This window comes from Tenebrio molitor, chromosome 2, assembly GCF_963966145.1.
Source record: "Tenebrio molitor chromosome 2, icTenMoli1.1, whole genome shotgun sequence".
NCBI classification, from domain to species: domain Eukaryota; kingdom Metazoa; phylum Arthropoda; class Insecta; order Coleoptera; family Tenebrionidae; genus Tenebrio; species Tenebrio molitor.
Window position 1 is genome coordinate 1,425,696 of NC_091047.1, and position 23,252 is coordinate 1,448,947.

The 23,252-nt window shown below is 42.0% G+C and overlaps 3 protein-coding genes across 8 annotated transcripts in view; all 3 read left to right on the plus strand.

The window, feature by feature from the left end:
* B4 overlaps positions 1–12,938 on the plus strand; it is a 157,694-nt gene extending 144,756 nt beyond the window's left edge. For all 5 annotated transcript variants that reach the window (XM_069037026.1, XM_069037025.1, XM_069037024.1 and 2 more), the window contains 5 exons: positions 6,845–7,394; positions 9,103–9,246; positions 9,321–9,517; positions 10,448–10,670; positions 11,590–12,938. In XM_069037026.1, coding sequence (XP_068893127.1) covers positions 6,884–7,394; positions 9,103–9,246; positions 9,321–9,517; positions 10,448–10,670; positions 11,590–12,851 — 2,337 coding nt within the window. In that variant the 5' untranslated portion in view covers positions 6,845–6,883 and the 3' untranslated portion in view covers positions 12,852–12,938. The remainder of the gene's footprint in view (positions 1–6,844; positions 7,395–9,102; positions 9,247–9,320; positions 9,518–10,447; positions 10,671–11,589) is intronic.
* A 271-nt stretch (positions 12,939–13,209) lies between these two features.
* On the plus strand, positions 13,210–14,886 carry Dus4 (Dihydrouridine synthase 4). The gene is made up of 6 exons (XM_069038873.1): positions 13,210–13,384; positions 13,437–13,558; positions 13,611–13,686; positions 13,738–13,917; positions 13,965–14,173; positions 14,221–14,886. Exons 1-6 carry the CDS (start codon positions 13,275–13,277, stop codon positions 14,730–14,732), a joined length of 1,209 nt encoding a protein of 402 aa, XP_068894974.1. The 5' UTR covers positions 13,210–13,274; the 3' UTR covers positions 14,733–14,886.
* A 1,138-nt stretch (positions 14,887–16,024) lies between these two features.
* The window catches only part of eya (eya transcriptional coactivator and phosphatase 2), a 57,704-nt gene continuing 50,476 nt past the window's right edge, over positions 16,025–23,252 (plus strand). Inside the window, exon 1 of one of the 2 annotated variants that reach the window (XM_069037033.1) lies at positions 16,025–16,306. In XM_069037033.1, coding sequence (XP_068893134.1) covers positions 16,250–16,306 — 57 coding nt within the window. In that variant the 5' untranslated portion in view covers positions 16,025–16,249. The remainder of the gene's footprint in view (positions 16,307–23,252) is intronic. The other variant, XM_069037034.1, reaches the window with a different exon arrangement.

Consider the following 23,252-nt stretch of genomic DNA (forward strand, 5'->3'; position numbering starts at 1 on the left):
GATCGGGTCTTTAATGTATGTAATGTTATGCACAAGACCAGATCTTTGTGTCACAATTAACATCTTAAGTAGGTATCAGAGTAAAAATAATGCAGAATTGTGGACCAATCTAAAAAGGGTGTTAAGGTACATTAAAGGGAGTATTAATTTAAAATTAATTTATAAAAGGAGTAACCCTGATTCAGAAATACTAGTGGGTTATGTGGATTCTGATTGGGGAGGTCATGAAGACGACCGAAAAAGTACGTCAGGATATTTATTTCAAGCGTACAAAAACTGTACGGTGTCCTGGAATAGCAGGAGACAAAATACAGTAGCTGCTTCTTCGACAGAAGCAGAATATATTGCCCTTTTTGAAGGTGTCAAGGAAGCAATTTGGTTAAAATCATTATTTGAAAGCATAAGTATTAAAATGATTAAACCAATTACGATATTTGAAGATAACACAGGTTGTATAAATATTGCAAATAATCCCATAAATCATAAAAGAACCAAACATATAGATATAAAATATCATTTCACACGAGAACAAATTCAAAATAAAGTTATCATAGTGAAATATCTGTCAACAGGTGACCAATTGGCTGATATATTCACAAAGCCGATACCAGCACAAAGATATGTGGACATAAGGACAAAACTTGGCATAGAATAATTTTTTTAAATATTTTTTTTTGTTAATGCTAGATGTTTTTTTTGAATTTTTTTGTTAATCTAGCTTAAGGTTTTTTTCTTTCTCGAATTGGAGGAAGTTTTTTGTTAAGATTTTTCTTTCTCACACAGAGGAAGTTTTTTTGTGAAGATTTTTCTTTCTCAAATCAGAGGAAGTTTTTTTTGTTGTTAACATTTTTCTTTCTTAAATCAGAGGAAGTTTTTTTTTGTTAACTTTTCTTTCTCAAGTTAGAGGAAGTTTTTTTGTTTTTCTATAGAAATAAAAGATTGTAGGGTTGTAAGATAAGTACCTACTTATAATATTTTTATGTAATGTAAATCTTTACTGTAATTTTTGAGTGGGAGTATTGGAGTTTCATAATGGAACAGCAAAAATCACAGTATAAAAGAACTGCGTAGGTTGAAGTGGTCCAGATTCTGACCAGCACGTGTTGCACATAAAATAATTCACGGCATTGTAAAACTCCAGACTCCAAAATATTATTTAGTCCATATAAAGCTTTTAAACAGCAAGGTTGTGTCTTATTAAAATCCCAACACGACCTTTCGTCGAACTTGGCGAGGAATCATGCGGCACCGAGATGCAGCCTGCAGCAGGAGCGGTGAAAGATTGTCGGCGGCGGCCCGGGGGACGGCACCTGCCGCCCCGAAAAGGCCACGCGCTCGGTCGCCGCCAGATCGGGAGCGATAAAGGAGATCAGACGGCAGCGCCGCCCACGCGAACCAGAATCACGCGTTCCGAAGTCATTGCCATCGTGACCTTGGCTTAACCCGTGCGCCTCTGCCCTAAGCACGCGGCCTTTGTCTGTGCGGATTTTTTCCAGGGTTTCCACCGAATTCGACCGTTAAGCGGCGGCCAATTAAATCCTAACTGTACCGGAGGCGCGCGCTAATCGATCATTTCTGTCGCCGATCGACAGAAACGGCTCCGGGTCGTCGACAACGTCGGGGATAAAAGTGAAACTTATCCGGCTGCTGATAAAGGTAACGATGCGTGTAATCAATCCATTCGGGAGACGAAACCGGACCAAAAAAATCACCATCAGCTGGACGGGTCCGCGACCGGAGCCGTTGACTCTTCACATTTCGGTTTTTTCATCGTCGTCGAGTCGAATGTTTGTCTAGCGCCCCGGGCGCGGGCGTCCCGCCGGGACACCGCGGATCGAACCCGATCGGAGTTCATCGGCGCGGGCCCGGGGCGCAGCCGCCGCCGGCCGCCAGAGCTGTCGGTGCTTGTCTCGACGGTGCCGTGGGTGGAGGACTCACCCAACATGTGGCGATCCGGAAACGAATCGATGCCGCTCTCCGTCGCTGTTCCTGCACTCGATTAATTACTCCCGGACCCGGACTGACTTGTGTGGACGCGATTTTTGATGGTTCAATCCGCACGACCCATTGTCCTGTCAATAACGAATCATGACGGCTTACGCAACACGTGACTTATGAAAGATCGGGTTCAGATCATCCCGAATCATGTCGGCCGATTGGCTTTCTCTTCGACCAGCTTTTGTCTGATGTCATCGTCACGCATTCTCCGATTCGATTGAGCCGTCACGTCGCAAATTACGATTTGGTGTGTGGTGGTCCGGACGAGGTTCGAATTTGGCGCTGTTTTCGCACTCGCTGCCACCTGGCGGTGCGACGGAGAAGCCGCCAGAAACAGGAATCCGCACGGGTGTGTGCAGTCGTCCGTCGGGCTAGGTCAAGAAACGAACCGAAAACGAGCCAACAAAGAAACCACAACAAGGAAGCTGATGAATATTAATGAGCAGCGTGTCCGAGAAAAGCCCTCCTACTGTTTTTACTTTTTTCCCGCCGATAGTACGGAGTCGAGACGAAGGCCATTAATTGTGCATCCATCCGCCAGAGGGGGCGAATTTTGTCGGGTAATTACCGGTGGCGGACGAAAAATCGAAATTGCTCGCATAAATCTGTCGACGGACGCCGGAGACCGAAATTGCATCGCCATTTTGCACTTACTTGGAGGATCGCGGAGATTCTGATTCATCTAGATTCTAGAATCACGAATTGTATCAATTAAATAAACTGCTTTACTCTTCATCGTTTGAGCACGGCAGCACACCACCCACTTTTTTCTGTTTTTCTCACAGCAGACGCGATAAAATACAGCTTTATTTCCTTGCAAGGCTTATTTGGCACTTCTTGCGCATCCTTGATTATCCTGCAACTTCCTGCTCTTCCATTTTTGCGTAAATCCTTTTTTGAGTTCTGGTAACACTTCCACGATGAATATTTTTCCTGTTTATCATCCTCTTCGTAATTTCCTCGAACAACAACAATTTAACGAGGTCGTTGTAGAAGATGACAGTTTCCGGTGTTTCTTTTTAATTTCTTTCCTCACTGTCATTTGGTGGTGGAGTGTGCTGAGCAGTGTGACATTTCTTGTTCTTCTCGTCTTAATAAACGTTCTTAGTGCCTGTTTTTTACATCTACTCCATTAAATTTCTTTGCTCCATCAGGTTAGGTCAGGTCAGGTCAGTGAGAAGCGTAGAGGGATATGGAGGGAGCACTCTTCAAAAAAGTGGATACGACCGCGCTTTTCTGTAGACCTAATAAAAGGTCTCCAGGATGAGCCGAGCGAAACCGAAGTAAACGTAGATATTTCATCTTTCCAGTGGCGTCCCTTTAACTTTTTTTCTGGGGACAATTTTTGTAGGAATTGTAGGAAGACGACCGTAAATATTTAGTTCAAAATAAAAACAGATCAGAGTTATGCAACTGAAAAAATACAAAGACAATTCACCAACCGGTTCACGTGTAAAAAACCAAATCCCAGTAAAATGACGGAACACCGACGCCTATGAAGCATCTAATGCCCAACGACCCTCGTCACGAAATTTCACGAAGTACTGGCGGTCATTTTAAAAGGCGTCATAAAAGGTCTCCGCACAGGTCTCGCGACGTGCCGCTTTCTTTACATTGCCAGCATAGGCAGTGCTCCCTCCATATCCCTCTACGGTGAGAAGCTTTGGTTCTCAGGAAAATGACCGTACCAAATGGAATCTTCTGTGAAAATTTCTTTCGGGCAAAGAGCTCTTTCGGCCAACATAATTTCTACAGGGTGTCTCAGCTAAGACTTTCGAGCCTAATATCTCGGTTATTTGCCAACGGATTTTTATGAAATTTAAAATGCAGATATTTTAGACCGTGAAGGTTCAATTAGTAATAATAAAATTACCTCAAGTTAAAAAATGTAATTTTAACACGTTTCCTTTATCGAAAATTATGCGCGATTATTATTAGATTGTTAAACATTAAAAAATAGGGGTCTACACAAACAATTAAGTAAATCACTTGTCTGATTCAACGAAAAGATTAGATTTTGTCGTTAAAAATTTAATGTAAAATTTTAAGGTATTTGAGCAGTTACCTTTTGAAACAATTGATGATTAATTGCCAAGCAACATTTTGTACACCCTTTAAAGTCTGTTAAAATTGGGCGCGCTTTATTAGAAACGTCAAATTGTGAAAATTTATTGAAAATACTCTAAAAATAGACTACAGCGACAGAAATTTCAATATTGTTGAAAAAGAAAAAAAAAATTGCCTATGGAGAGTGTCGTAAGAACTTCAATGACACAGTCCGTTTTCTCGTGGAACACTATCCAAATGTAGGCTTCACAAAATGTAAGGTTAAGAGAGTCGTCAATTTATTTGAAGACACAGGAAGCGTACGTCAACTAAATTACCTTGCTAAAATATCCCGATCGTGTTTTAGTCCTTTATGGAAGAATTAAAGCATCCAGTATAATAAATTACGTCCAAATGTTGTCTTTAACTTTGTAAGTGTTTGTAAGGTTAGCAAGATAAACGTCAAATATGTCACCTGCGCTTCTGCGAAAAGGGATGACCAAAATTCTGCAAAATTGCGCGTTTGTTTCATACGCGTCTACGTTTTTGCATTTGCAGCCACGTTTAACACAGTTTTTTGCTTTTTTCTTGCAAACCAGACGTCTTTCAAGGATGAGTTTTTCCCTACAGCATTTTTTATTGACGATCAATTTTTTATGTCAATCTTCATTGATTCAACATTTTAAAAAGGCATGTAAAAATTACGTTTTTAAGACTTGGGTGATTGCATTAATGGGATTTTATTCTTCACCGTCTAAAATATCTGCATTTTAAATTTCACAAAAATCGGTTGGAAAATAACTGAGTTATTAGGCTCGAAAGTCTTAGCTGAGACGCCCTGTATAAGGACCTTCAACTCTTCCAAGAATATGGACTATACCAACTATTCTCTTGGAGTTGTCCTTGAATCTCCACTTCTCATAATCTTTTATGGGGAAGATCTGCTGATGGATCAATTTTTGTGATCTTTCAAAGACTTTTTTTTGGTCATTTAGGGCACCACCGTGGCCCACGAAACCTCCTGCAGGAGTTTCATTTGATCGCAGCCGTGGGGGCCTAACCCTGGTGTAATTCGATTTCATCCGGACCATCTCGGTCGTCCCTCCCCGTTTTCTCGATGGGACCCTTCCGCGGTGAAATTGGTGGCCGGCAATAAATTCCGAAAAGGCTCGTATATTATCCTCGCGGCGAACATTCACGTCTGGCGGCAGCTGGTAAATTGCGCGGATTTTTCCCGACCATCGTGGTAATATTTATGGTATGCATTTCGCCGTTGAAATAAAAGTGGACGATTTTTTCATCGGTTTAGTTAGAGCGTTTCTTTGTTTACTCACGCACACATAGGTGAGCAATAGCAGGTGTTCGTTCATTGGGAGTAATACACATCGAGTGAAACCTGTATTGGGCATTTTTTATTTTTCTAATGCTAGAGGTATTGGCGGCGAAAATCCTTGAGCGAGCCAAGAGGTAATGAGGCCGCTTGTGCGAGCTCTCCCATAACGCACGGACAATAATTTTATTTTTTTAGTGCGCAATCGATTATGAATCACGGGCCGAAAGTGCATCAACGAACCCTACCATAAATGGACGTGAGGGTAACAATCTGCATTGTCGCAGCGCAACGTGCACATAATCGAATTATGCAACGTGTCTCTTGGAATTTATGGCTTAATAAAATTTTATTGGCGAAAATAAACAGACGATATTCACAGCGGGCGGACCACATGGGCTGCTCGCTCCCGTACCCAGATTTTTTCGGCGAAATTTTTTGACATTTCCAAGTCTACAGGGGCGGACTCTGAAGGGAACTAGTTCTTGCGGTGGAATGTTGGAAGCGGCAAACGGGAAAGGTTAAGACGCGGCTGCTGTTTTTCGCGTTCAAGGTTCAAAATAATTTCAAAATTGGATCGAAAAATAAAAACGTCAGCTTCGAGTGTCAGTTTTGCTTCATTTCATAATCTAATAATAATAAACTTCGAAAAAATTAATTAATTTGGTTTTTTTCCACTTTTGAACATTACTTGAATGTAACAACGTTCGTAATAACAAATTCTTTGTTTTTTTTTTCCCGTTGCGTTGTTGTTTACAATTTTTTGACGCAGTTTCCTAATCTCGAGAAGTTTTTTTCCCCGAGACCACAATTTGGCGGAATTATCTTCGAATTTGACACAAAAAAGATTCCACCATCACCTTGAACCGTCGTCGCGTGTTGATCCTTCGAGCTTTCCCAGATATTTAAATTCTCCAAACCACGACGACCATGTTGGTCCTTATCTCCTGTCGAATCGCGACGTGCAAGGTCAGCGGGAGTCGCCTTATCTGGATCCCTGGGAGCTTCCCGTCGTCAGATCTGCGCGATTTTTCAAATTCCCTTGCTCCACTTCCCGCGGAACGTGTCGAAACGTGGAAAAAAGCGAAAACAAGGTTGCGGCGTCGTTTCACCGAGCCAACAATAAAATATGACAAATGTTGTCGCCGTTACGAAACTCGTTTCGTGCATTGTTATTGTAAATTTTACGATTCGATAAAAAATCGCGGTGAACACATACGCGGAGTAATCAAGGACGCACGTTTGGCTCGCCACGTGACTCGTGCGGTTTTTCTTTTTTTCCCAAAGAACGCGCAACCTTGGTGATTCACGATCGAGACCTTGCGCGAGTCCCACAATAGACGATTAAGATTTTTTTTTCGTTTCGGCCACGACCAGAGAATCCGAAATCGATTCGGATTCTTGACGTTTGTTTGTCTTCGGCTCGACCTCGCCGTCACAATGGAGAATTGATCGTTCTACTCTTTGCAGACGATGTAGGAAGCCGTCCGACCTCGCCGACCACGCAGAATGTTCACCAACACGACCCTCTCGTCCAGGAGCAGCTCCAGCTGCAGCCGCAACTCGTCGATGCCGTCCCTCAGGATGCGCAACCCCCTGTCGCCGAAGACGTCGTACAACCCCCTGTTCCGACACTCGGACGCCCTGACGAGCTTCGACGCCTCGCACTTCGTCTTCCAGGAGCAGAGGCGCAAGGACAAGAAGAACCCCGTCCTGCGCCGGTACCACTCGCACGACTCCCACCACAGCTTCGACGACCCGAAGGACACCAAGGACGACACCCCCGACTCGACCAAGAGCCGGGGGAGCACCGGTTCGGAGTCGGGACACGAGTACGAAGCCAGGGACTTCCTGGAGCGGTACTCTCTGCCGCGGGTGGTGCGAGTCGGGGGCGGCGAGCCGCTGCTCCTCTATCGCTGCTTCGACAGCTTCACCAAGATACAGGCGCGGGGGATCGTCGGCAGGAAGGGCAAGGAGAAGGCCGACGGGAACGTGCTGCACTTCCCCGAAGGATACTCAGGTCGGTCGAGTTGGCGCGTGCAACGTCTTGTTGCGCGATCTCGTGCGAATTTTCATACGCGATTCGTGGGAAATCGGCTGGATTGTTTTCGATGGGAGAATTCGCAACGCGGTGTCGAAACGCCCTTCAGAAGTAGAAATATGGGAAGCGTTTAAGAAAAGACGTAAGAGTTACACAACTGATGCCGTTACCAGAACAAGCGAATTTTTTCTGATGATTTGCATGTCCGTGACGTATTCCGGTGAGACCTGGTGCTCGCTCCATCGTGCAAAGAGTACAAATTTGATTCGTAAATCGCTACAACACATTTCGTCCAAGAACATTTATCCCAACCAGTCAAGATTATCTAAGGAAAATTCTTTTTCACCGAGGAATTTTTGGGATTTGGGAATTGATGAAAGTCAAAGGGAGCAAAATCAGGCGAATGACGTGGATGTGGTGTAGTTCTCTCCAGTTATCCTTTGATCCTTTGTAATAATCGTTGATTTGATGATGCGTGGAACCCGTACACTTTCTTGCGACCCAAAATTTGACCGAATTTTCTCTAGAACTGAACCATAGAGAAACAAAACCGAGTTTGGTGTTCATTTCCTCGGTTTCGCGGTTTCGGCAACCCACGTGCCGCGTAAAATTTTTCGCGGTGGTGTTTTTGGTGTCGGCGCGTAGAAAAACGAAATTCCCCCAGATTCGTGATCGCCTCCGCCATCTTGATACGCGCGGCCTCTCCATCAGCTGTGCCTTTCGCGATTACAAAACGCATCTAACGAACTGTGACGTTTCGATGATCGACTATTAATCCAATGTCCGGGCTTTCGTCCGTTTTTACTGCCTGCGACGATAAATCACGAGACATGTGCGTGGGCCGTACTCGCCCCGTTTACCATTCCGTTGCACAAGCGCCAATTCGCGCCACATATCCGACGATTTTTCACAATTTCGCTGGGCGATAAGGCCAGCCATGCGGGCAGAAAAGCTGCGACACAAATAGACCGACAACGAATCGTTAAATTTTAATCGACGATCAAGTTACGTAAATAACTTTCGCTCGACGGCCGAAAACGGCAAAAAAAACACAACACCAACAAACAGAGAGTTGCGAAGACGCGAATCAGTAATTTATGGTTTTTCGCCGGAGCTAACAGTACGGCGAAATTTCGAAACGGCATTTTTTCGAAAGAGTCAAAAGTCACATTAACGGTAAAGGGGATTTACATAAAAATCCAATAAAATCGGTTTTTATCGAGGAAGAGCCGGTGACGGATCCGCGTGTCCGGAGATGGTCGCGGAGATAAGGGGCGGGGCGTCAGAGACACCCCAAATGATCGGCCAATCCGAGTCGTTTCCTACCCCTGCTGTGTTGCCAGCTCGACCGGTTTTTCCCCAGGTGTGCCGATTTTGACACACTTCAAATTAAATTTAAAAAAAAACAGATCTGCAGAGCATCAGTCAAGAGAACTGGCTCGCCCAGAACCCGACAATTACGTAATTCTAGTGAGTGGAGATTTTTAATCAAGCATCCAACAAAAGACAAAGTCGAAAAAAAACTGGCGAAAACTAGTAGAGCAGACGTTGACGTGCATTGTGTCTCGAATTTAACGAACTCCTCTCCCATAGAAATCCGTCAAACCGAACGCGATTAATTGACGTTAATGGTTCCGAAATCGGCCCGTTGTACAGTTAGGCTATAGAGTCCGTTCTTTTGTTGCAGGCTGGTTCTCTTTGACGAACGAGAGAGGTGAAAAGAGCGCCGTGGTGCACACTTCGATTCTGCAACTGGTGCGAGAGCAGGTCTGCTCGTTCGTGAGCATGCAGCCGTTCACGGCGTACGCCACCCAGACGGCCGACCTGACAGGTAGGTGGTCGTTCGGGACGATGGGAATTCGACGTGCGCCGCCGATTCGGTCTGACGAGAATTCGATGTTGCAGACGGCAGCGGCAAGGTGCAATATCTGAAGACGCAGGCGAGGGCCGGCCAACTGTTCCAGCTGAGGGCGGTGTTCCAGCACCGGGAGCGGCTCGACGGCGGCGGCAAGAACTCGACGAGGTCCTCGAGGATATCGCGAACGGCGAGAGACAAGGACCTGGCCAATCGTTACGCTCAGCTCGTCAGCCAAAACAATCAGGTGAGGCGGCGGTTCACGGTCATCGCTGATCATTACGGGAACTGGTCGAGACAAATTTCAATTATTTATTGCATAACGGCCGCGTTCCCTGCTTCGGATTGGACATAATTTATTTGGAGAAGACGCGGATGTTTATGGAAATTGCATGATTTAGATAAAATATGCAGTAGGTGGAATGCGGCAAGAGGTGATTTACCCCGGCGGGTGATGCAACGGTTGCAATCGACAGAGATCGATTTGCGACAGGTCTCAGTCGTTTTTTCACACGTTCTTTGTCGTCTTTCGCTATTTTCTTCTTCATTATTGTATTGTATTGTATTGTTTAAATAGTTTTTTATTTTCCGTTCGACCAAAATTTCTTTTGTTTTTTTCAAATGTTTTAAATTTTATTCTTAGGATGATTTATTTATTGTTCTGCATTATTCCTTCTTAATCACTTTTTCTCCATATGTAAAGGTTTTTTTTTTAAATTTCATTGTTTGCTGTTGTTGTTTCGTATATTTTTTATTGTATTTCTTTGCTTTTTTTATTACATACTTACATAACATAGTTTCTTTTGTTTCTTGTAACCACAGTTGTTTTTTTAATTACAATATTATTTTCATAATTGCTTTTAAAATTTTTTGAATTTTTCCGTTGAAAATCTTATTTCATCAATTCCTTTCGCTTGAATTACGTTTTCCACTCTTTTCGTATTTTTTTTTTATAAACCTTGATTATTCTTAGTTTCGTCATTTTTCCCCCATTTTTATCTTTGGACAAAATATTTCTCTTTGTTTTCTTTCAACCTTCATTGACCTTCGTTTTTGTAACTCCACGAATCATCATTCGGTCGATTGGTCTTTCGGGGATTCGGCCATTCGAGATTTTGAAAATTCGACGTAACATTTCGAGCGTTTTACAAATGGAAATGTCTGTGTTTCGTTGCAGGAATTGTACGTCCCCCTCACCGCAAAAGGTGAATTCTACGAAATTCACAGTTCGATGAAGGCGCGGCTTTGTTTTCCGGGAATGCTGGACAAGACCGGACCGCTGGCTCTCGACAGAGACTGTCTTTACAGAATAACGCACTTGTTGAGGCGAGTGGCGCTTCCGGTCAAAGTCAAACTCATCACGGGACCTCTGCCCCAAGGACTACCCAAAGATTTCACAGGTACGCTCCCAAAAACGATCGAAAGTCTGACGCAATCGAGCTTCCGAGATGCGGTAACAGTTACGACACTTACGAAACACCCTCTAATTGGTGTTAATCTTCATTTATGATTCTGCCCGTGGACGAACTCTGGCTCTGACAGGAATTTCGAACACGATTTACGTTCGTTGCGACATTCGAGGGTCCCGTTGGCCGAAATGAACTCACGTGACTCGCGCGGATTTTTCGGAGACGTCGATAAATCGATTTGCATATTCATCGATTTTTTTTCGAAACGTCTGCGTCTATTTTCGGCGATTCACCCATATTTCGCACAAGAGAGAGACAACAGTCGCGGTCGGCGACGGCTTCCTTGCGGGACGCCTCGCGACCAGACTGCCGAGTTCACTCTTGATGGACTCCGCTGTTAGAGGATGTTCCGTTTAGTTTTTTGTCACAGTCAGATTGATGTTATAATAATGATGTTGGAGAAATTCAAAGAGGTGACTGCGCGAAGCGAAATTGCATTTCAATTTGTTTCTTACGGACGCGTCCGCTCGCTTATTATTATTGAGTTGTTTTCTGGCGAGAGCGACAATGGAACGGCAAGAGAAGACGAGACGGGGAGAAAATAAGAACAAGAAGAAGAGAAGAAGATGTAGAAGGCTGGACAAGACGAGCAAAAAATTAATTGATAAATGCTACTAGAGACACGGGGTTATTATAAATGTTTCTTACGTCGCAGTTGGCTGTGAAATTTGCCACGTAACGTAACTGTACTGTAAATCCATGTGACTACTTGGTTGCCTAAAAATGGGGGTAATTAATTAAATTAAAAAATTGTATAGAAATATAAATCGCAGCCAATTAGGTGTATTATTTTTTGGAGTCGATAAATTTAACGTAAAAATAAGACGAAGTCGTTGGTTCGTTTTTGCAGACACCTTCGTCCTGGAGAACAAGTTCCAGGAGCCTCTGATGGTGACGTGCACGCTGCCGCCCCCGAACCAGGACGCGATCCAGCACCAGATCAGCTGCATCAGCCTGAACTCGACCGTGAAGCTGTCCAAGAGCACGTTGGGCTTCGACTCGGAGAACCGGCTGTTCAAGTCGCAACGCCTCCAGGCGGCTTTGGCGTTTTGCCACAAAAACGTCGAAAGCTGGTACAGGGAGGTGCGAATCGCGCCCGACTTCCAGCAGGAGGAGCACTGCGCCGAGTGCAGGAAGCTGGCGGGCACCTGCGACGCCGCCTGTCCCAAGACCCAGGAGCCGGACAAGCAGATCATCACCAAGGAGGTGCTCGAGAAGTTCCCCAAGCCGAAGAAGTGGTACAAGCACTTCAAGCTGCTGGGCAAAGGCGAGGACGGGGCGCAGCTGGGCGACCCCCTCGACGGCCTCGACAAGAGCAAGAGCATCGACCGGTACAAGGACATGTCGAAGCTGATCGAGGAGAAGTTCGGCCGGAAGAGCTACAACCCGGTGAAGAAGTCGGCCAGCTTCATGTTCTCCACGAAGCGGATCGACCTCGACGACGGCCGCCGCGGCAACCCGGCGCTGCTCAAGTGTCAAAGCCTCGACACCCAGCTGTATTCGATCGCCGAGAACCAGAAGGCCAGCCAGGAGCGCGGCTCGCTGCGCAGCTACGACTTCCAGATGTGCATCTTGGACGAGAAAGAGGACGAGATCGTACCGCTGCAGCAGGAGCTCAACCCGAAGAAGACCAAGCCGGACTTGATCCCGACGCTGCCGAAGGCCGACCACGACCGCGACCACTCCTACATCACCGAGCGGCTCTGCAACGAGTTCCACGTCAAAACCAAAGTACAAAAAGTCAAGTGCGGTGGCAAAAACGAGCGGTCGAGCGGGAGGCACCAGCAGAAGGCGTGCGAGCCGCAGAAGGTGATCAAGTCGGTGGTGGTCCAGGTGCACCACCAGGTCAAAGACGACGCTTTCGTCAACGTCGAGGATATACCGTACAGTCACGTGGCCGACGAAGTGTGCCAGAGGCCGAACGGGAGGAAAAATTCGGATGAGAATATTTACGCGGAAATTTGCGAGAGCGGGCCCTGTTGTGATAATAATAGTAAATTGTGCGAGAGGACTAAAAAGGAGACGGAATATTGTTACGTGAAGTTGGGCTCGAACGGCGACAGTGTCACCCAGTCGGATTCGGACGAGGCTATCTATAACACGTTGAGATGAAGAAGCGCTTAAATCTAATTTAATTATTTTTTATTAATATCATGAGTAATATTGTTTTCCTACCAATAAAATATTTAATACATCGAACACGCTGTTTTATTTTCAATTCCAATTTAATTCAAATACGATGATGCTACAAAATGGCTACATCGATGATTTCCGTCAAACGCATTGACGTCGAATTTTATGTTCGAATCGATGTAATCGTAATTTGACTGGTTTTATTGAATAAATTGGGATAAATGTTGAATTCAGGGGTTTATCGACAGAACTAGGGTCAAAGGTGAAACGAGGATCACCTCGGCCAGAGATAACGTTATCTCTGCCTCGGTTAACGAAGAAGTTACTTACATCGATTTAGGGGACATTTCGATGAACCGAGCCTTAGCGGCGTCATAACCTCACTTTTCCCGAAACATTAAAATGGATCAAGAATTGTTGCACCAAAGTATGAAAAATCCTGTAAATGTCATGGAACTGTTCGAGAACAAAGAGATTGTGAAAATTTGCGCCCCCATGGTGCGCTACAGCAAGTACGTGAACACCCCAAACTCTCTCGCCCCGTGTGTGACTCTTGTTTTTCAGGCTCCAGTTTCGCAATTTAGTCAAAACGTACAACTGCGACCTCTGCTACACCCCCATGATCCTCGCGGACTCGTTTTGCAAAAGCGCCAAAGCCCGAAACAATGAATTCACCACCAACATAAGTCAGCCAGTTCCAACTGTGACCTTTTAAATTTTGACCAAACAGTGTTGCAGACGATGTTCCACTGATCGCGCAATTCGCGGCCAACAGCGTCCACGATTTCGTCGGCGCGGCACACATGGTATCGCCGTTAGTACAATAAATTTCAATTTGAGGTTATGTACTGATGCCAGCTTCCAGATTTTGCGACGGCGTCGATTTGAACTGCGGATGTCCGCAACGGTGGGCCAAACAGCAAGGTTTGGGGTGCATCTTGTTGGAGCGACCCGAATTGATCCACGATTTGGTCAGGCAGTGTCGGAATTTAATCCCGAAACCGTTCACGGTCAGCGTGAAAATGAGGTTACAAAAAGACTTGAGGTAAAAACGATGCGTCGATCGACTCCCGATTCACGGTAAACTTGCAGAAAAAGCATCGAGATTTGTACCCAGTTGGAAAAATGTGGGGTTAGTTTTTTGACAGTTCATGGTCGCACACCTGACCAGCTGACAGGTGACGTAAACGTGGAAGCGCTCAGAACTATCGTCGACGGTACGACTGTCCCGATTGTGGCGAACGGGGGGGTAAAAACGTTGCAAGAATGTTTGAACTTGCAAAAATCCACAAATTGTAGAGGTGAGATTACAGGAAACTGTAATTGTTGGTTGATCGTTTTGTCGCAGGAGTCATGGTAGCCAACGGTCTTCTCACCAATCCTACTTTGTTCACCGGCACCTCTGCCACCACCACTGAATGTGTGCAGAGGTGGCTCAATATTTGCTACAACACCACACTTGACCACAACGCACCCGAGTTGCAGACGATACCCGAAAAACCCAACAACTTGACGTTCCAGTGTTTCCACCACCATTTAGTTTTCATGCTGGAAAAAATTTTGTCCAGGACGGAAAAGCGCATTTTTAATAATTTACAAAGCTTCGAGGACGTCTTGAGTTTCATCAGAGACAGATTCGCGATTGTACCAGAGTTGTTCGACGATACTGAATTCAGCAAGATTCGTTTGATTAACTTAGATTACACCAAGAGGGATGATGTTTATTTTGAGCTAAAACCAAATCGCGTGAAGGAGCGTTGCGACGACTTTTTGTACGACGATAGTCATGAAGGACAATATTTTAACAGCAGGGTCAGAGACGATTGTGATTGGTCTGATATTTTTTTAGAAAATGGATGAAGTAATACCGTTGTTTTTGTATATATTTTTTAATTAAACTTATTTAGAGTCCATTTTTCGCAAAGAAATAATTACATAAATTTCGATTTGATTTTAATTTTTATTTCTTTTGTGGAACGGTCGAGTATCATGGTGTTAAATAAAATCTACCAAGAATAGTGTACTTTTAACTTTTAATTGAATTATTTTTTTAACAACTTTTTAATTCCAAGATGGAGGACACCTAGACATCTATTTATCTTTTTTTTTTCGCTTTATTTATTTATTTTCAAAAATTAATATACGTAAAGTTGGTATTACTGTTTATCCTTTATCAATAAAAAATTCTCAAAACAGTGAAATTATTGATTAGGAACACCACAAAGAAAAATAATTATTTGAAATGCACGGGTGTATAACTGGTTGCATAAGTCAAGTTACAAAATAATTTCTCAATTTAAATATTTTTTTAGGCCCATATTCACCAACGCCAGTTAACGTTAACTGTAGGTTAAAATGCTTCGTTACTTTAGTTACCTATTGTTGTAACAATGCTTTCGTATAATTTAGCCTACAGTTAACTTTAACTGGCGTTGGTGAATACGGCCGTTAATCATTTAAATTTGAGCACCACAGTGATTTATCATCCAGTTAGTGTAACGAATTTTTATTATTAAAATTATTCCAATGCATTTCTTACACGCACACAATTCCTGTTAAAATAATAGCCCGTTCTGGATAGAAATGTCATCCTTGATAATAGGATTCCCATAGATAGGTATGTCAAAATAATTTCTTTACGGTGTACACTATGCCTGCAAGCAACTCTTCCAGAAACAAAAACGAATGAAACGTGAAAATTAACTTGCGTTTCATTTTTATAATTGTACAATTACATCTGTCGCAACCTTTGGGAGGCGACCCTTGCCCTATCGCCCCTGCCTCCCGTATCGATCAACCTCCAATTACCAACTTTTCCTCGTTGCCCGATCGAATTCTTCCCGAAATCTCCGCGGCGCAAAAACGCAATAATCTCTCACGCCGACATCCTTGAAGGACGTTTTTCCGTGTTGTTTTTCGGTCCTCCTCCGGGACCCCCGAAAACAGGCCCCGCCCCGTAGGCGTGTCCACTCGCACCGGGGTGTGTTGGACTTCCTTTCCGCCCCACCTTCCCCATCTGAAGCCGTTTCCCATCAACCCTCCCCTCCAACGCCCTTCTTAGTACGGCGTCCTCGCGCCGGGACCAGTGGCGCTGTCGTCGTCGTCGGCAAGTGCCGTAAATTGTAAGCTATATCGGCAAAGCTTGTAATTTAATTGTTCACTTAAAGCCGCTAATAACAGTGTAGATGTATTTATTTGACTTTTAAATTGGACCGGGGGCTCGACGGCGGCGCCTATCGGGTTACACTTCGACGTGTTTTTTTTTTTCGTTTTAATTTCGTTAAATTATCGGATTGTCGACGGATTTTTTTTTCCTGAATTATAAGTAATTTCTGTGATGGTTTGAGAAAAACTCTTCGCCAACCTGATTGGGTCCGATGTTGTTCAACATTTCAACGTATTCTGATTACGCGCTGCTACCCTCCTATGATGAGGTAAGTGGGGTTTTTTAATACAAAATTATCGTTTCGGGGATTTCAGCGGGTTTGTTGATGTTTTTTGTGTTGAGTTGTGCAAAACGCTCGTATGTTTAACAATCGATTGGGGGAAAAAAACTGGCATAAACAAATTGGAAAATTCTGCAAAGGCAAGGTTTTTTCACATTAGTATCAAACATAAAATGGATGAAAGCGCAAATAAAATTGTGGACAATTTTTCAAGTGTTTTTTTATCGCCGATCGTTAAACAAAAATTGTTATTAAATCAATGGAGTCAACATTTTGGATAATTTCAACATTATTTTTCGATAAAAATTTTCTGACGGATGACGTAGAGACGTGTCATACCTAAATACAATAAAAAAAAAACAAGATCATCAGGAGGAATCATCTACCACGAACGAAAATATTTTTGACATTTTTCGTTATTTTTTCGTTCGACTTTTTCCAAAAAAAGATTCAAGACTTCTAGATTTTTCCTTCCGAGGAACATTGTTCAGGATTAAACTTGTTCGAGTGCCAACACTTGCACACTGTTATGTTATGATTTGCAAGAGAAATTGAAAGTTTGTCAAAAATGAAACAGATGTGGAACTGTCTGCGAAAACAAGAAAAATATCGCATTTCAGGGGTGAACAAATTTACCAACCAAACGTCCATGCTTCCAAAATTTACAAACAACACACAAAAACCGAAAAAAAAATTGTTTTCGGCAACAGAAATGTTTTTATCGGGTGGTGTAGGTAGCTCTGACAGAATTCCAGTCAACAAATCTAAGTTTTGTATTTCACACAACTAATTTCATGTCTTTACTGCCATCTTTATTTCCAATCTGTGTCAGCAAAGTTTACTTTTATTTCCCGACTGTCATTGTTGTTTTTCGTAAAGCCCAACATTTTTAAAGAACCTGTAAAGTGCAATTAACCATGATCCTCTCTTATTTTAAATATCGTTTACGAACAATAAAAATACGTTGTTTTGGCATAATGGGAGGCCATGTTTTACTTTTTTAACGTTGGAGACACTGTTTGATTTCCGTCACTAAAGCAAACTAGTAAAACTGACAACAATGCACAACATTGACGCTATTTATAACCTTAAACTTCGAAAAACATAACCTAAACAGACAGTTTAAAATGCAAAATTTCCATGGCCTCCCATTATGCGAAAACAACGTGAATGCATTTTATAATCGAGATTGAACGCTGTCAAAGCGGTGTCAAACGCCGAAAACGTCAAACGAGATTATTTGCAACCACGAAATCGCTGCCGTGTTGGAATTTAGATCACAGATACCAACCATAAAACACCAAACTACAACTTACTTTTTATCAAGTGGACGAACAGTAATGAAATTTACTTTAAAACTTTGACAGTTTAGGAGTTTTATTTGATATTTTTATACAACAGGATGAAACATTGTAAATGTAAATGTGAAGAAGGTGAGAGAGCTTTTTTGAAAGATACCTACAAATACGACACCACGTGGTATTTTAAATTCATTCCTTGTCGTTTGGGTCCACAAACCGTTAGTGTTGTCCCACATCTTTTCAATGGGGTTCAAATCAGAATGTTACGAACGACAAAGCATTACTTTTAACAAGTTTTGATAAATTATTGTCAATTTGTTGAAACTGGTAACGCAGAAGCATTTCAAAACTATGAATATCGATTCAACATATTTTTGATTTTGTGGGGCACGTCGCGTGACAACCCGTTGCTAAACGCTAATGAAAACTTTGTAAAAATGTCCGTCTTATTAATTTTAAATAGGTACGGTTAGATTAATTTCTCGCTTGAAATATAAAGTATAAAACAAATTTGAATAAAGCCATAAAATTATCTATTTAGTTGATGGTAAGAAGTGCTATTTGTCCGTTTTAATTTAACAATAACAGATGTCTCGGGTTTTATTGTAGAATTCAAAATGAAAAAAAATCAAGGACTTAATGATATTCAAAGTGTTCCAAGATGATTGTGGTATCATAATAGATTTTGACAATTTGAGTGTTTTGAATTTTGACGCATACTAGAAAAATGATACCAACTATGTACAGTCGATGGACAAATAAAACTGGGACAAAAATGACAATCACATAAGTCAAAATTTACAAATTTGCATCGTTTAAATACGGCTTTGTCACAAATAGGTTAATTTTCGTATGACATATTCTATAGATACTGACAAATATATTGACAATTCAATGGTCTGATTTACATAGATTAAATTTTAAGTGTCCCAGTTTTATTTGTCCACCGACCGTACCAAGAACCTTCACAACGACAGGTATAAAAGAGGTTAGGTTTATCAACCAAACAATATTAAATAAATCAGTTTGTAATAATTTTAGAGTTTTTAGACCAATTACAACTGCTTAGAATAATAAAATGTTTTGATTAGTTTTTGTTGGGTAAATCCGAAGTACCTATACTTTGTCCAGCGAGAGATTGGTACATAAAAATCACTAAATTCTACCGGGTGATCAAAAAGGACTGTTTAAGTTGGCAATACAATTAAAAACATTTTGTTGTTCGGCTGTTTGCAATACTGTAACCGGATACGTCTTTTGACAGATATTTTACGTGAAATCAACAGCGACAAAATTGTAGGTTATGTACCGGGGTCCCATCACTTGTGTCCCGTAGGAAAATGACTTTAAAACTAAATTATATTTATATGAAGGTATTATAGATGCATAAATACTGTTCACCGCCACAAAAATTGGGTATTACTTTTTTGTTAAAATTAATTACCTAGGTACAGCAGGCAAAAAACTATCACTTTAAAAATTAAATTTTGTTCAATGCAGTTCAAATTTAGTATACGTTTTGAAAAAATGGTAGAGCAATAAAATCCGTGATTAGAATTTAATTAAAATGTTTTGATGTAAAGATATTTGGTTAAATTAATTTGGGCCGTTCTACTTTATGAAAATTTATTGCAGACGAAGATTTATGAGGGGTTGCAGTGTGTTTGACGTCGTACACAGGCAGGTACCGCTGGAACCCTCTTGAATGGTCTTCGTACCATAAATTGCGGACAAGAATAATACCCACAAACTTAACTTTGTCTTCCATAAATTTTTATAAAGTAGAAGGACCCAAATTAAATTAACCAAATATCTTTACATCAAAACATTTTAATTAAATTCTAATTACGGATTTTATTTCTCTATAACTATTTCATAACGTATACTAAATTTTAACTGCATCGAACAAAATTTAATTTTTAAAGTGATAGTTTTTTGCTTGCTGTACCTAGGTAATTAATTTTAACAAAAAAGTAATATCCAATTTTTGTGGCGGTGAACAGTATTTATGCATCTGTAATACGTTCATATAAATATAATTTAGTTTTAAAGTCATTTTCCTACGGGACACAAGTGATGGGACACCCGGTACATATAAAAATCAACGGTACAAAGAAACAACTTGAACTGTCCATGTCAGTGTGAAGTTGTCAACAACCGGAAGTTACTCCAGTTATACCATTTGAAAGTAAAAATCAATACTGCCAACGTAAACAGTCCTTTTTGATCACGCTGTAGATTGAGAAAGTACAACGTGATCAAGAATGACTGAATCTGTTGGTAACAATGAAAATTTGAATGGTTTTGGTACCACTGTAATCTAAACGCATTTCCGGTTGTCAGCTTTGACAGAGTTGACAGGCGAATTTGACGTTTCCCATCAAAGGGTCATTTTTGTAATAGCATAAACATAACCGACATAACCAATTTTTTTTTTAATGACGTGTCAAGTTAAAACATCCGGTCAGTGCCTTTACGAAAGCAAGCAGGAACATTTTTGCCCTAAAATTATGTTGTAATTAATGTATTCTAGTGCATTTTGTAATGTTGGGTTGCAAGTCTACATTTTAAAACCTCCCAATTTCTCGCTGGACAAAGTACAGGTATTTTCATATTTGGTGGCAGAAACAAAAGACTGAGAAATGTCACAAAATTGTATTGTCAGTGTCAAATTTCTCATAAACGCTTTAAAAAGGAATGTCTAGGTAAATTTAAATTTTCGCTAAATAGACTGAAAAAATAAATTCTAAGGAAACCAATTTTTATCAGTGGTTCTAAAGGAAAAGTTATTCTCATATAATCAAACGTATTACAAATTATTTCTCTAGTTCGACGATGAATAACTTTCTTATTGCCAATTTGCAGCATTTCTGTCGAAATCACGAACGTCTTTGAGAAATTTGACACTGACAATACAAATTTGTCACATTTCTCAGTCTTTTGTTTCCGCCATCAAATCTGATAATATCTCTACATCATTTCACTCTCTTTGAATTTTTGACAACAGGCACTGAATGACAGAAGTCATATTTGACAATTGGTTTGGAGGTTATGTTTGGTGTAATGTAGGTGTCGAAAGGTGGCAAAGTATTTTTTCCGATGCGCTATTATTTTGGAACACTTTGTACAGTGTGGAATAAAATGATTTACATCTAGTTACCTTTGGAATTTTTGCACATGTAAATTTTCCTGTACCGCTCTCCTTTTTTTTCGAAGTGCCGAACTATTAGTTCTGTCAATAAATGTCATCAATCGAATTGACAATTGTTACAATTTATTATATTGAATTAACAAACGTTGGTGGCCACTTTCGACACTAGCTGTGACTTGCTTTTGTTAGCTCCTTCTTAATTTCAATCTCAACTTTGCATTCATATCATCCCTTTGCAATAAATCACATTTGGAATTTGGATATATATTTTGAGGTTAGGCTTTCTTTTTTTTGTAGAGCGGCATTTCGTATTTTTACTAGGGTAATGCAAAGGTAACTAGATGTAAATCATTTTATTCCACACTGTATAAGTTTGTACAGTAACTGCATCGACTTGGGAAAAATCAAGGGATGAAGATGTCACGTGTCTACATAAAAATAAGAAGATTAAGAACGCTTTGAAAGCATGTCCAGCACAATATATTATCTTTAGCCAAGCGCCAAACCACTCAGTGTTGATCTTTTGTTCCATCGAATAAACGATTTCGTAAACTTGTTGTTTTGAAAAAAACTGCTTTTAATAACAACAAAGAACAAAATGGAAAACAAAGACACTTTCACAAATTGGAGGTCGTGCGTCGAGAAATAAAGAAAATTTGCGATAAAGCGCTCTTGATCAGATTTTTATTGGGCCACCCGATATTCTCATTCGTTTAACAAACTGTTCGTTTCTTGTGAGCTATTCCGAACATGTAAACACGGAGAGATCCCGGAACGCACCGTGACAGGTGTCTCTTCGGCCACATTTCCAAACACTCGAATCTCAAAAAGCGAAAAAATGCTACAATTCGTACCTTTGTGGACGTTTCGATCCCTTAATCACCCCATCAGAGCTCGAAAGGTTTTGTACGACCACCTCTGATTGCCACCCCCGCGTCTCAATTTCGTCGGTCGAGCGATTCGACCGTTTCGGTGAAACATCGACGAGACTTCGATGCGCCGATAAACATGATTTAAGCACCCCGGGGTCGGTGAGCCTCCGTCTCAAAAAATTCAAGCGCTTGTGGATGCGTTAAAAAATTGTGGTGTCTTCCTAATAGCACGCTGATAGTTTATGTGGCGTTAACCCCTGATTTGTAGGAATTCCTGGCATAGATTCGAGTTTTTTAGGCATCTTCCTGCACCTATGAGCGTGTGATGTCTAAATGTGAGCGCGTATCAAGTGACATGCTGACGTTTATGGCTATATATAAGAATCGGTGGACATAAATACGGCGTACACTTTTGGCAATGACACTGCTGCCATAGCCCAGACGATTTTTACAATCTGGAAAAGTTTTCGACGACTCCGCCTCCGACCGATTCACACCGAGCAGCTGTCTGCGCACTTCTGGATGCCTAATTTATGACCGGACCGGCCGCTGGGGGGCTCGTTACGCCACCCCATCCCCCGAGGAATATTTTTTTATCTGATCTACCGATCCTCACAGTCGTACATTTTAAACCGACACACACACGGAAGTCATAAAGGCCGCTCGCTCTTCAGCTTTTCTATTTATCGCTTAATGATGTCGTCTATCATAACTGCCGGGGGCCGGGGACGGCGGCGCTTGTTGACGAATTCCTTCCGCGTATCGCGTTTGTCCCTATCGCGAATCCACCGAGTCACGCCGCGACAGTCGCGACACCAAAAGAAAGAACCGGGAACGAGTCGCCGCCCCCGCCGGTGGTTGACATCGATTTCTTGATGACGACGTCCCGTTTCTTCGTCGACGCCTGTTCAGCAAATTGCGGATTCCTTCGGCAGCGATAAAGAGTTCCGCGGAGTTTTCTGTTTGTTTCTGCGGCGAACTTCGGGAGGAGCTTCAAGGTTAGCGGGACAGTGTCGACAAGCTCGGGTCGCGACTCAGCTAATCAGAAATTGCTGATCGGACTTGTCGAGGTGAAGTTCGGCATCAGCAGAATGCGCGAAGAGTAAAAATTGCGACGATGAGGGATTTCGCGGTGTCGCGACGAGGAATGTCGAGGGGAGGCAGATCGGGACGGCGCGCTGCCCATTTCCGCTCCAATCTAGGCTAGAGCTAGAGGAAAGTATTGTTTCACTGCGACAGCACACGGGCCCAAGAATTAAGACTTTGCTTTAGATACTTTTTTTTATTGGTGATAAAATAATTGTATTGAAAATTTTGTCTCAATCCACAGAAGAAACTACGTCTAATCTTGCAGTTTTTCATTTTCTCTACAGTGCTCGCTTGGTTGAGAGCTATGACAGCTCATATTTTACAAAATCTGTAGAGAATTATTTAAAACACACTAGTGCGAATGCTTTTTGGATGATTTTGAAACACTAGTGCGCGAACGTCGATTTTCCTGACTAGTGTAGTGAAAATTAATCGCTATTAATTCGATTGACACTTGGCAAGCGCTATCTATTCACAAAGGGTACATGACAAATCAGACATAATGTTCGTTTTAAAAAATA

Bases quoted from the DNA above. Each gene is read 5' to 3' on its own strand.
- Dus4 (XM_069038873.1), top strand. From the start codon at position 13,275: ATGGATCAAGAATTGTTGCACCAAAGTATGAAAAATCCTGTAAATGTC. The intron at 13,559-13,610 runs GTCAGCCAGTTC...ACAGTGTTGCAG, and splicing joins TGAATTCACCACCAACATAA to ACGATGTTCCACTGATCGCG. The intron at 14,174-14,220 runs GTGAGATTACAG...GTTTTGTCGCAG, and splicing joins AAAATCCACAAATTGTAGAG to GAGTCATGGTAGCCAACGGT.